This window comes from Rhea americana, unplaced genomic scaffold (assembly GCF_003343005.1).
Source record: "Rhea americana isolate MKP2758 unplaced genomic scaffold, rheAme1 scaffold_2, whole genome shotgun sequence".
In the NCBI taxonomy this organism is placed as follows: domain Eukaryota; kingdom Metazoa; phylum Chordata; class Aves; order Rheiformes; family Rheidae; genus Rhea; species Rhea americana.
In genome coordinates, this window is record NW_028186149.1 from 13581109 (window position 1) to 13592544 (window position 11436).

Genomic DNA, 11436 nt, shown 5'->3' on the forward strand with positions numbered 1-11436 from the left:
CGGCGCGGCGGGAAGCGCAGGCGCCACGCCAAGGGGCTGCTCACAGGAAGTTTCACACCTCGTGCACACGCGCACGCACCCGTGCGGGCCACCAGGCAGCGTAGAAGCGCGTCACGGCTCAGCGCAAACCGCGCTCGCTGGCGACCSCGCCGTGCCGCCCCTCCGGAAGGAGCGAGCGGCGAGGCCGGGAACATCCGCTCGCGCCTCACTTGACCCCTCWTCCAGGGAAGGGCGGCGCTGGCCGGCTTACCCAGGTGTCCTCCCGGCTCAGGCCTGCCCCGGTTAGGCTGGATTTACGTGGCTGAAGCCCCTCTCTCAGCCGGGGGAAGCGGAGACCTGCTCGGCTCAAACAYGGCTGCCCCGGCGGGCGAGCGGAGGGAGCGGGGACGCGGGCTGGGAGCCTGCTCGCGCCGCGCCGCGCCGCTGCCAGCGGCGCCGTTCCGCCAGCAGTCTCGGGAAGCTTCCTTTCCTCAGCACCGCATCGCCACCAAACTCTGCCGTGCAGTTACAGAAAAAATAAGGATATTTTAAAATGCCTTTTTGCGACTTTTTTTTTTACTGCTTTTGTAAATCTTAACAGAAAAAAAAACACTTTGCCTGAATATCAACATCAGTTTACAGCATTTGGAGAAAGACTCTGTAACTCAGTTATTTAAAGTAGTCTAAGCTTTCCTTAAAATAGATTTGGTATGCTCAGTAATATAGTTATTTTAATATCCCGTATCTTAGAATGGTACAGAGCTGAATGAAAACACAAATCAGATTTTTTATTGGGGGGGGGGGTGTAGAAGTGGCATGACATTACATGTCAAATTCAACTCTAGTTCTAAAACATTCAGTAATATAAACATTTAAATAAAGAACTGCATATGACATAAGAACATACTTTTTATAGCACGTCCTCTTTAATTTTTAAATATTTTCTTTGATGCTAGAAAGATCTAGCATATAAATAATAGTCACGAAGAGAATGATTAGCAGACAGAATGCAGATAATATTAGATGCACTAGATACTGTTGCTACTTAGATATTATTCCTGTTTATATTGTGTTATATCTATAATCTGTACCCATGTGAAAAGAGAATGTGAAGAGAGAGTTTCAGAGAACAAACTAGAACTTGGATGCAGAAATACTGATGAGAACAAAAAAAATAGCAAAATTAAGAAAAGGGAGACAGCTATGATTTTTGATCCTAAATATGACATGCAGAGAACTTAACACTTCATTACTTTTTCAGTAATGCCTTTTGAAAATTCTAGCGTTCTCAAAACATGGTATTTCTACTATGTCTTTCGGCAGTAATGCACTTTTAAAGATAACCTCTCAGAGTACCCGCCGGAGGGCAGCAAATCACAAACCTTGCCTTGCCATGAGGAGATTCAGAAAGGGAGACTTCAGCCTTCTGTTGGCCGTTTGTAACCCTGATGTTCATATTTTTCACAAAATTTCTTGTACAAAGCAGACCTAACTGGAAAATCCAGGCAACATTCTGCACACTGACTTCTGCACAACACCACTACTCTAGGTTCACTATACATAAATTTGAAGGGATGTTATTAAGGTACTGTTGATTCACCCTCAGCTAATGAAACAGAGCATTTGATTCCTGCCCCCTTTAAGAGTTGCTCAGTGTTCATCGGATCAGCTGATAGAAGGAAGAATAAAGAGGGCTTTAAAGTCATGTCTGCCCCAACTCCTCTCTGGCTCCAATGCATTGTCTCTCATGAGATTAAGTGACCTTACCAAAGAAAGCTCTCATAAAACAGAATCTTATGAGCASAAGGATTAATAGAACCACTGCAGTTTAATTAGTGTGGCAAAAGCAATATTGTCTGCTCTTTCAGTTACGATTTTACAGCATCTGCTGCCATGGTTTTGGTTTAAATTTCAGCTGAGACAATATAGAAAAAATGTAATAGGTCCAGCTTAGGCAGCAATCTAAGTCCAATGTGATGACTGACCACAGTGAAAATTCTAGATGCTACCTATACAGAGTAGCATATCTTTCAAGTCCTCCCCAAAACTGACAATATAGCTTGTTTTATTTAATATTAATAGTATTTTATTCTTTAAGCAGAAAAGGCTCAGTTCACATCTCAGTCAAAAGGCTTGAAGAAAGCTTGTCTCAATGCTATTAGAGAAAGTAATAGCACAGTTCAGCCTTGCCATACTGGCAGTGTGAGGGCCAAAGTTTCCGTTTCAGAGACTGCTAACTTTAAAAGCTGTTCAAAGTTCTGGCATAGCAGGGAAAACAGGAACATTGATATTTGAGCCTAAAGGTTACATACATTAAGTAAACTCTTCCAAATGCAGCATTCAACAGTATTCATAAAATGAAATTTGTCCAAAATCACAGGACTCAGTTAAAGCAGTAAATTTACATATGGTGAAGTACTGGCATTGTCAAATGTGTCTTTTGTACTTGGAAGTAATATTCATTGTGGTACTTAGACCTAATGTTCCCAGCACCCACACTGAAGTAATATGAATTTTTCTTAAACACCCAAAGTATCTCATACTGACTTTAAGTTTTGGAGCATTTCACTCATTTTGTCAGCACATGGTAGTGCATCCTTTATTTTTGATAATAGTCTTGCATGACTAATTTAACTGCTTAACACACATTCATTAGAAGTAAGAATTTGTGTATTATTAGGTGAGTTTCTTTTGATATAACCCAGCTACATCCTATTTGTAAAAGCAGAAATGTAGTCAGGAATCTCTATACTTCAAAACASATCAGTGAGAGCTAGTTCAATTAGAGAGGAGAAAATTACTTTATAGGCCTTGGATGCAGTTCAGATCACACTAGTAACAGTACATAGAAAGTCAGGTGACTTCAACTAAGTTTTGCCTCTTAAAAGTTTTCTACCGTAGCTGCAGTAGACAAGATCCTAATGAATGTACCTCTTGGTCAAATCAAGGTAGGGGTGAAAACCATAAAATTTAGGTCATCTTTCCATTGGAGTATAGTCAGTGCTTTCCAAAGTGCTAGTATGCAAATCACAAAAAGAAAATCTTATACATGAGAGAGTTTGAAAAGGCACATAAGCATTGTAATTTTCTTTTTCCATGAATTTAGGGCTGAAGGAATCTTTTTGTCAGGAGGAAAAAAATATATTATCAATGAAACATAAGTTTTTGACAGTCTTGTTTGCTAACAAGAACTGGATGAAAACCTGTTTTTCTGATCACAAAATCAAGTGGACAACAGGTAGTTTCTTTGCTCATAGTTCTTCTTGCTGTCTTCTTCTACTCAGTACTACACAACTGCCATGCTAACAGTCCATATTTTCAAGCAAAAGCACAGGACAACACACTGATGCCAGGAACAGTTTGGTGCCAGGCCTTAAACTCACACCTCTGTGCAGGACACACACACATTTCTAAGCCTGGGATAACTCGGAGTCTCTCAAGAGGGAAGTAGCCACCTTACTCCCAGCCCACTGCTGTGCTCACATTTCACAATCTGCCTTCTTGTGGCTGTAAGCCCTGTTCAGCAAAAACAGCGTGACTCTTGCCTTTCTAAAAGTTTTTTAAAGAAATGTTCTAAGAAATTAGTGTGCTACCTTAAATAAAATGTGCCATAACACAGATGAAGGAACACAGCCCAGATATCTCACAGGCTAAGCTTTATTCCTTAAAGGCTGAATCCAGCCAGTCTGGATTTGGAAAGAGGATGTAGCTGTCTGGCTGCTCCTGCACTAGGTGATTAATGCTGTATTGCATCAGGGGGGTCTACTAAACTGGAAAGTCTACAGGCAGAATTTCCTATATTACTCRTACACTAAGCAATATTAAACAAATGTGTAAGACTTTTCAGTCATTTGGGACGAGCTAAATGACGTGTCTAAGTACATTTTTTTTTAAAGATAAAACATCCCAGACATGTGCCAAGGAACTCCTTGCAGCAGGCTGCGCAGTATACATTTAGTATTTACTTTGATTCTCATTCAAAAATATTATTTTTTGCCTGTTAAGCTGTACTGTAACAATTTACTTATCAGATAGTAGCTACTGTATATGCTTGGCACTGTTTTGAAAGCAGCATCGTAGCCAATTAGTTTGATCCTAGAGTTTAGATTATACTGTCTTTATCGTCTCTGAAGATCTAATCCTAGCAGGTGCTAGCAACTCTCCTGTTCTAAATGACTGCATACAGTTTGTAAATCTCAAACAAAAATGAACATAACTGCAGAGTAAAATGGTGGTGGATAGCTCTGGTATTTCTTAGCATTATCAGTAAAAGAATTAATATGCATTTATCTGGACATTATTCATACTGTCAATTTGGTTTTAAAATAGGTCTATATATCTTTGACTATATAAAATTATTTAAAGATTTCTATGTAATGAAGGTTAGTGATATATGTAATGAAGCCAGCCTGGCTAGCTTTTTTTCCCTGTGGAATCAAGCCATTAACAATGAAAATGGCTATGACAAAGGAAATATTTTCTGACAGATTCTAGAGGTGCTTTCTCCGTACATAAATTTGGGAAGAAATACTTCAGAAAAACAGACCTTTTCGTCTCATCATTTCCATGTCCTTCAAAGAGGAAAAGCCAAGTTTCTGCCTGAGATGTAAGATCTCATCATCAAAAGAGCAATCTATCAAAAGAGCAATGTACTGTTAGGGATTCCTCAAGGTACCAGAAAGTGATTCTGTGACGTATTTTCTAGCAAGGACTACAAATAGCACGGGAACAGTTCTTTTCATCTTCTGGAGGGGTATTGGGAATAAATTTGTGAGATAAACCACCGAACAACCTCAATCTACATATTAAGAAAGAAGACTGACGTGAGTAAGATATAGTCTAGAATGAAAGTGAACTGAAAGACAAAGAAATGTGCTTTGGTCTTTTGATTTAACAACTTCTCTGAGGATCTAAGTCTGCAAGGTACCAAACAAATCCTGGTTTATTGTAAGGATGACTTAAATGGGAAAGATCTTATATTGTTTGCTTCTAAGCTGGTTCCTTCAAAATGATGCAGGTTAAAGAAACCCTCCAAATGTTTAAACTGATCTGATTAATTTTAGTTGGATCAGATTGGTGGGTGACAACACACACAAATCAGACTGCAGTTCTGAGAGAATAGTAATTTCTGGTGGAAAAAAAGTTGGGGACTGTAATCAGCAACCAGAAGTTGGAGAGGTAAGCTCTTGATTGGGCTCAGCTGAAGTCACAGCAGCATGTATACTACCTAAACAAATATAAAGCTTCAGTGATTACATAAAACAGCACAATAAGTAGTTTCTTACTGAAGAACTTCCTATTTCCAGTACATTAACCTAGTCTCCACAGTAAGCATAAAGATGTCTTCAGACAAGTTCTGGATTGACTAGAAATACAAGACTTTGCAGCAGTGCTGAGCAACCAGAAACTGACATTAATGAAATAATTAGTATGTGTAAAACTTTTTCACCTCTGCACAGAGCAAGTGAAATGTAAAAATAAGGTATAGCATAAGTGAAAGAGCTAGATGTATGTGAGAAGCCTGGATCTGCATACAATTACATTACAGCATATTTTCTTTTACACAGAAAAGTATGTGATGTAAGGTTCCAAGTACTAGATCCTTAAGTGCATTTTTATTGACTTGTATTTGCAATATTAGAGCTGTACAGAGGAGTCAAAGCATTTGTAAACAAATGGCACTGGATGCAGAAAACACTAGAAGTATTTTAAATCTGCTAGTAGCACTCTAGCAGGCGTACATCAATCATTAGCAATACCATATTTAGTGTCACATGTGAGCTCCTCATGCCTACAGAGCTACTAAAGCAATCAAACATTTATTTTGTGTTGAAGATTAAGGGGACAAATACCTTCAGTTGCTCTGTTTACTTGGAGGCCACTGTGGGAATCCTATTGATAAGACTCAGAGAAAGACTTCACTATTAGTCGATAAGAATAAGATGCTAGGATCACCAGGAGAAAAGAATGCAATACCATCTAAGTGTTACCTTAATTCTTCAGTATTTAAAAAGCAGGTGACAAGCAGAAAACATCCTGTTTAGAAAGGTATTGCTATGCTACCATACATAGTGTACCTTTTCTTCTCCTTTCCCTCTTGCAGTTACTTAGAATATGTCCTTGATCCTGACATTCCAGTTTCTCCTTTATTCAAAGCTTTTTCTTTCTCTCCACACTCTTTAAAAATATTTTTTTCATGAGAGATTTCTTACATAATCTTTTCTAACCAGATCTTCAGCATGTTTAATACAGGCTTTGTTCCGAACACAAACCACCTACTGTGTAATCACCTGTTTCCTGTTTTCTAATGAAGATTTATTCTCTCTAACCTCAATATAGTTTTCAGCACTGTTACCTGTTCTACTTTTGAGTACCATTTTGTTCCAATCTTTTGACAGCTTTTTTGTGGAACTTCTCAGTCTCCCTTTTCAAAGGAAACTTCTCACTAAATAGTATTATTTTAGGAGTACGTCTGTATTTTCTGCTCCCCTCCTCCCATCTTTAGCTTATTTGTCCTCTTCCTGTGTAAAGGTAAGTGTTTTGAAGTTCACCAAAAGCCACAATTCAGCATAATATGTGAACAGTACCTTTGTACAGCAAAATGCTTCAGATTGTTCTTACATCATGTTTGTACAAGTGAGTTAGAAGCACACGTAGCACCACCCTGGGACCAAATCCTATATCTGGTGGAAAACACAAACTAAATACAATCTTACTTATTTATCTCTCTAACTGTAATCTCTCCCCTCCCTCTAACTCACCCTCTTCCCTCAGCTGCAGACACAGTTCCAACAACAGTATGATTTGAACTCAGACAGCCGTATACAAATATGGCAATTTCAATCAAAAAGTCATGTAAAATTTCATACCTTGGTTATCAGTAGCAGTCTGGAACAGATGGCCGGATAGAAAGTGTAAGACAATTAMAATTCATTGAACCACTGTTTTTGGCTTATATTTGAATCACAGACGTTGTGGACAATATTTTTCTCTTTTAAAGGATTTCACCTTTTTCTGTGATGCCTTGTATACACATCCTATGAAGAGAAACCTGTCTATCTCCATCAAATGTATTTCTAAATATTGAATTAATTTTATCTGCCATGAGGCCCAATTGTCACTTAAGAGTGACAACTCTTAAGTTGTCAATTAAAATCAGCCATTGTCTATGAAGAGGGGTTGATGCTGAGAACCGTATCTTCTATACATTTCTGTTTTAAGAGGCCTGCACTACGACGAGCCAGAAAATGATCTTAACATGCTGCTGTATCTTTGCCTATATTCATCACAAGTAGACTCAGGGAATAGGTAACAGCACAGAACAGAAACAAAATAGAACATGTTGCCTTCTCACATATCCTGTATTTTGCAGGCTATCCTAGTATGTCTTTCTTGGCCTACTCTACAGATCTGATTCTTCTTCAGTGAAATCCAGTCAGCAAGGATGCACTTCCTGCTCCAGTCCTCTTATGCTAGGATTCTTTCATATTATCAGAGTTTCTCTGGTCTTTTTGTTTTCTAAATTACAACAGCTCAAGACTTATTGCCTGCATTTTGAAGTGAATATGAAACATTTTCAGCTGACAGCTACTAAAATCATCAGACCTAGGATCTATCTATAGCTTTGAGATACTTCTCTCTTGAGCAGAAACTAAATTGATATTCTTGGCCAGTTGATGCTGGATTAGACTATTATGATTATCATATTAAGTTGATGAATTAAAACCTYTGCTAGCTTCGCTGTCCAAAGCCATCTGGAAGAAATAAGGGGCTTGCCTGAGCTTGTGGCACTAGATCTGGACTGGTCCCTCCCGTACAGGCAAGGCTGTTACTGCCCACAGATCCAGCAGAGGGAACCATTGTTCTAAAATATACACAGCCCAACTGCAAGTCACATTATTACCCAAGGAGATCACTGATCTGGAGCCTATGTAAGCAGTGATTTATAAATTCTCCAAAGGAAAGAAGCAGCTTTAGCAAATGCCAGAAACAGCACATAATAGTGATGTGCCAGGAGCTGAAATTAAATTATCCATAAACCTATAAAGGTTAAATTGTTGGGGGGATTTTCCTCCTTAGGAGAATAAATGGCAGTAGGGCATGTTTGAGGTTAAAGGGTTATTATCCGTAAGTTCATGCTTTGGCCTGACTATGAAGCTCTAGCCTTTCATATCAAGAGATAGTATCTTGAGAAACAGATGGTCAGAAATGTACTTGATCACAAGGCAAGTTGTCACAAGGTACTTCATTAAAAAGGACTGTCTCAGTTTCAAATAAGTGCTGCTAAAGCAATAGCCAGTCAAGATGCTGTTGCTCCTGCAACTCCTTTCTAATATCACGGAGGTCAATATTTGAATGTTCAACTGAAAATATTTTAGAGTGAAAATTTGACTATAAACATTACTCTTAAATACACAGGACTCTGCTATGTAACTCTCCCATTCTTCTTGGGTCCTCATTCCGAGAATTGGGCAAGTGTAARGATTGAAGTAGATGCTCAGACATCCATTAGTCACACTAAGCATAGCATTTGAAACTGTTACTTCTTAAGAGATTCATAACTGGTTTCATAACATCTAAATATCAAGTTAAAAAACATCAGAGATGGCATGATGCATGAAATGAAACTCAATTTTCCTCGGATTGTCAAGCTGTTGTTTTTCAGCATATGATAAATAACTGAGGCAAACAATTATCTCAGAAAGGGTGCTAAAGCCTGAAGAATATTTTCCAGATAGTGCTGGTTGAGAAAGACTGGAAGAAATTCATCCTAAAATAGCTGCTCTAAGATAACCCCAGGGATGAACTCGATCTGTTTGGTATGTACTTAGGAGCTGCACAGCTAAAAACATCAGTGTTGTTTTTGAGTAGGTGGTTAACAAAATATTCCCTTTGCTCAGACATCATTCCTCAGGTTTGTGGGGTGTGATGAGTTGAGTGATTCTGTTGTGGCTCTCCAGGAGCTATTCAGTATCAGAGTAAATAAGAACCAAAACCAGAAGGTTAGGTTACAACCTGATGCTCATTCAGTCGAACCTTATTAACCATTAGTGACTACTGTTGTGGCTTAATCCAATACTTTCCCTTTATTTTTAGCACAACAGCACAACCAGTTCCTGGTTTCGTAATTTAATGAAATATTAATTTGTCTTTCTAGCCTGTAGCTCACACACACACCCMAAAAAAAAAAGTATGACAGGTTCTGGAGATGAAGTTTTCACTTTAGAATTAGTAGAAATAAAAGGTAGTAGAATAAGATGTCTTTTATTTATTTTGCTCACAGAAAGGGGAAATAGTTCTATTATGGTAAAATAAATGGAATCCTTCAGCAGGGAAACTGATAAAACAGAAGATTTACTTTGATGATGGAAATCAAGACACAGTCAACTAAGGAAGTAGCAGATTGTGAGACAAAATGGAATTAGTCTCCTAGAAAGATTGCTGGCCTGCCATCTAATGTTTACCAAAATTTAAGAACAATCCTTAAATCAGCAGCTGCAGACAATTCCACACATTTATTATTCCTGTGATGACAATTGCTTATCTGAAGTTAAATTACTACTAATTGAAGTATATCACAGCAGGTAGAAGCTATCAGCCTAATAGGACTAAACATTCTCCACTATGCTAACAATATATGAACATGCAGCTTTTCACAGCATACTTACCTGCATTTGTATTCAGTTTRGATAATAAAGTCAGTTTAATTTTTATTTATAATTAGTTTAACTTTGGGTTGACTGCAGTCTTTGGCTCTCAAGACTATATTGCAAAAAAGTATACTGTATTTTAATAGCTGGAATTAATGGAAATAACTAAATCTGTACTGAATACAGGATTTGCAAATTACTATTTTTGCAAGATCTAGTGTCTGTGCAGCTTAAATTGCACAGTCTTTTTGTACAGCTGTGAGCAGAAAAGGATCTTGGAGTTTTATGGAAGAAAACCAGTATTTTGAAAATAGACCTTTTTCCCAAATAGCCGATGACTAGACAAACAAAAATTGTTATAGTAGAATGAAGGCAAGGACTATAATTATATTGTAAATAGAATTTTGAATTGATTCTTGCCATGAAGTTGCTAAGAATGAAAATATGGCAGGAAAATTACTTGAGTAGATTGAGCTGTTTGTAAGTAGAGAAGGTAGAAACAACCTATTTGTCCCACTTGCAGAAATCTAGGTGAGAATCAATTTTTTTCAGGCTTTTATGCATATACCCAAGCAGAATCAGTCTTTGCAGGAGGGGGGAGAGGGGAATTACAGTGTCAGCTAGAGAAAAAAGAAGTGAAAGAGGAAATCCAAGTGAAGTTTTTTTTTTAAACAGATTGGGTAATCAGTGACTTTTTATATTATTCTTGCATTTTCACTGAAACTGAAGTGTCACAGAAGGGTCTTGCCATAGAGTAATTTTTTTGTCTGTCTCTTTTAGAAAAAGGGGGATATTGGACATACCTGGCCACAATAATAGGACTCCCATTCCTGCAGAATATATAGAGATATTGGACCTGGTGGGATCTAGTAAGAGTTTAAGTTACTTAGAATATAACTATGCTGTAATATTGAAGGTGTTCTTTCTTTTCTAGACTAGAAAAGCGCTTTTCCTTCAACCTACGCTCATAGGATTTGTTTTCATAACCTGCTTACCATTACTCAGCTCTCCTCTGGAGTCACTCCAGGTCACAGACAGGTTTCTCCCAGAACTGGAGRCAGCGTCCCAGCAGAAGCCTCCTAGTAGTCAGGAAATAATATATTCTGAGTTACAAATAGCCCATAATTAATTTTCCTTTTTACAAGTGCCTTTTTTTTTTTAATGCTGGTTATAATAGTTTTCTCACTTATTTCACTTCTCACTTTCAAGCAGCTTGACGTGTTCAAATGCCAAAGCCCGAGGAGCAGCCACTCACGGGCAGAAGGGGCATTTCACGGTTGTGGCTAGGCCACAAATCGGGGGCAAAATCTAAGCGTCGCGTGAACCTCATGGCCCCTTTGGGCGTTCCGCCTCCTCCCGCGGCGCCCCGGCCTGCGAGGTCTGCCCGCTGCCGCGCTCCGGGAGGCTCCTCGCCGCCGGGCGCGGCGGCCCTGAAACAGCGACCGAACAGCGGGGCGGCGGCGACGCCCCTCCCCTCCCTCCAGACCTCCCTCGGCGCGGCGCGGCGGCCGCTCGCGGAGGGGCGGCGGGGCGCCGCCAGGTGCTTCCCTCGCAGCACCTCAGCCGAGCGCAGGGGAGCGCCGAGCTCCCCGCCGGGGCCGGGGCCGGGGCCGGGGCCGGGGGAAGGCAGGCGGGAGGGAGCAGGCGGGCGCTGCGGGCGCTTTTGTCTGCCGAAGCCGCCGCGCCCCTCCCCCGCCCCGCGCCCTGTCAGCGGTTCCGCCAGCCGCGCCCCCATTGGCCGGCGCCGCCGGTAACGTGACGGCGGTGGAGGGGGCGGGGCCTGCCCCGAGAAGTGCCGGTTGGAGCC

At 40.1% G+C, this 11436-nt stretch overlaps 1 protein-coding gene across 5 annotated transcripts in view; it reads right to left on the bottom strand.

The window, feature by feature from the left end:
• Positions 1-10705, bottom strand: part of KYAT3 (kynurenine aminotransferase 3) — a 36587-nt gene extending 25882 nt beyond the window's left edge. For 2 of the 5 annotated variants that reach the window (XM_085303524.1, XM_085303523.1), the window contains exon 1: positions 80-181. Coding sequence is in view for 1 of the 5 variants with exons in the window: in XM_085303527.1 (XP_085159653.1) it covers positions 10625-10627 (3 nt within the window). In the remaining 4 variants the exon portion in view is untranslated. Of the gene's footprint in view, positions 1-79; positions 182-250; positions 270-10624 lie in introns of those variants that run through there. The other 3 variants (XM_085303527.1, XM_085303526.1, XM_085303528.1) reach the window with 3 other exon arrangements.
• Between the last annotated feature and the right edge of the window lie 731 nt (positions 10706-11436).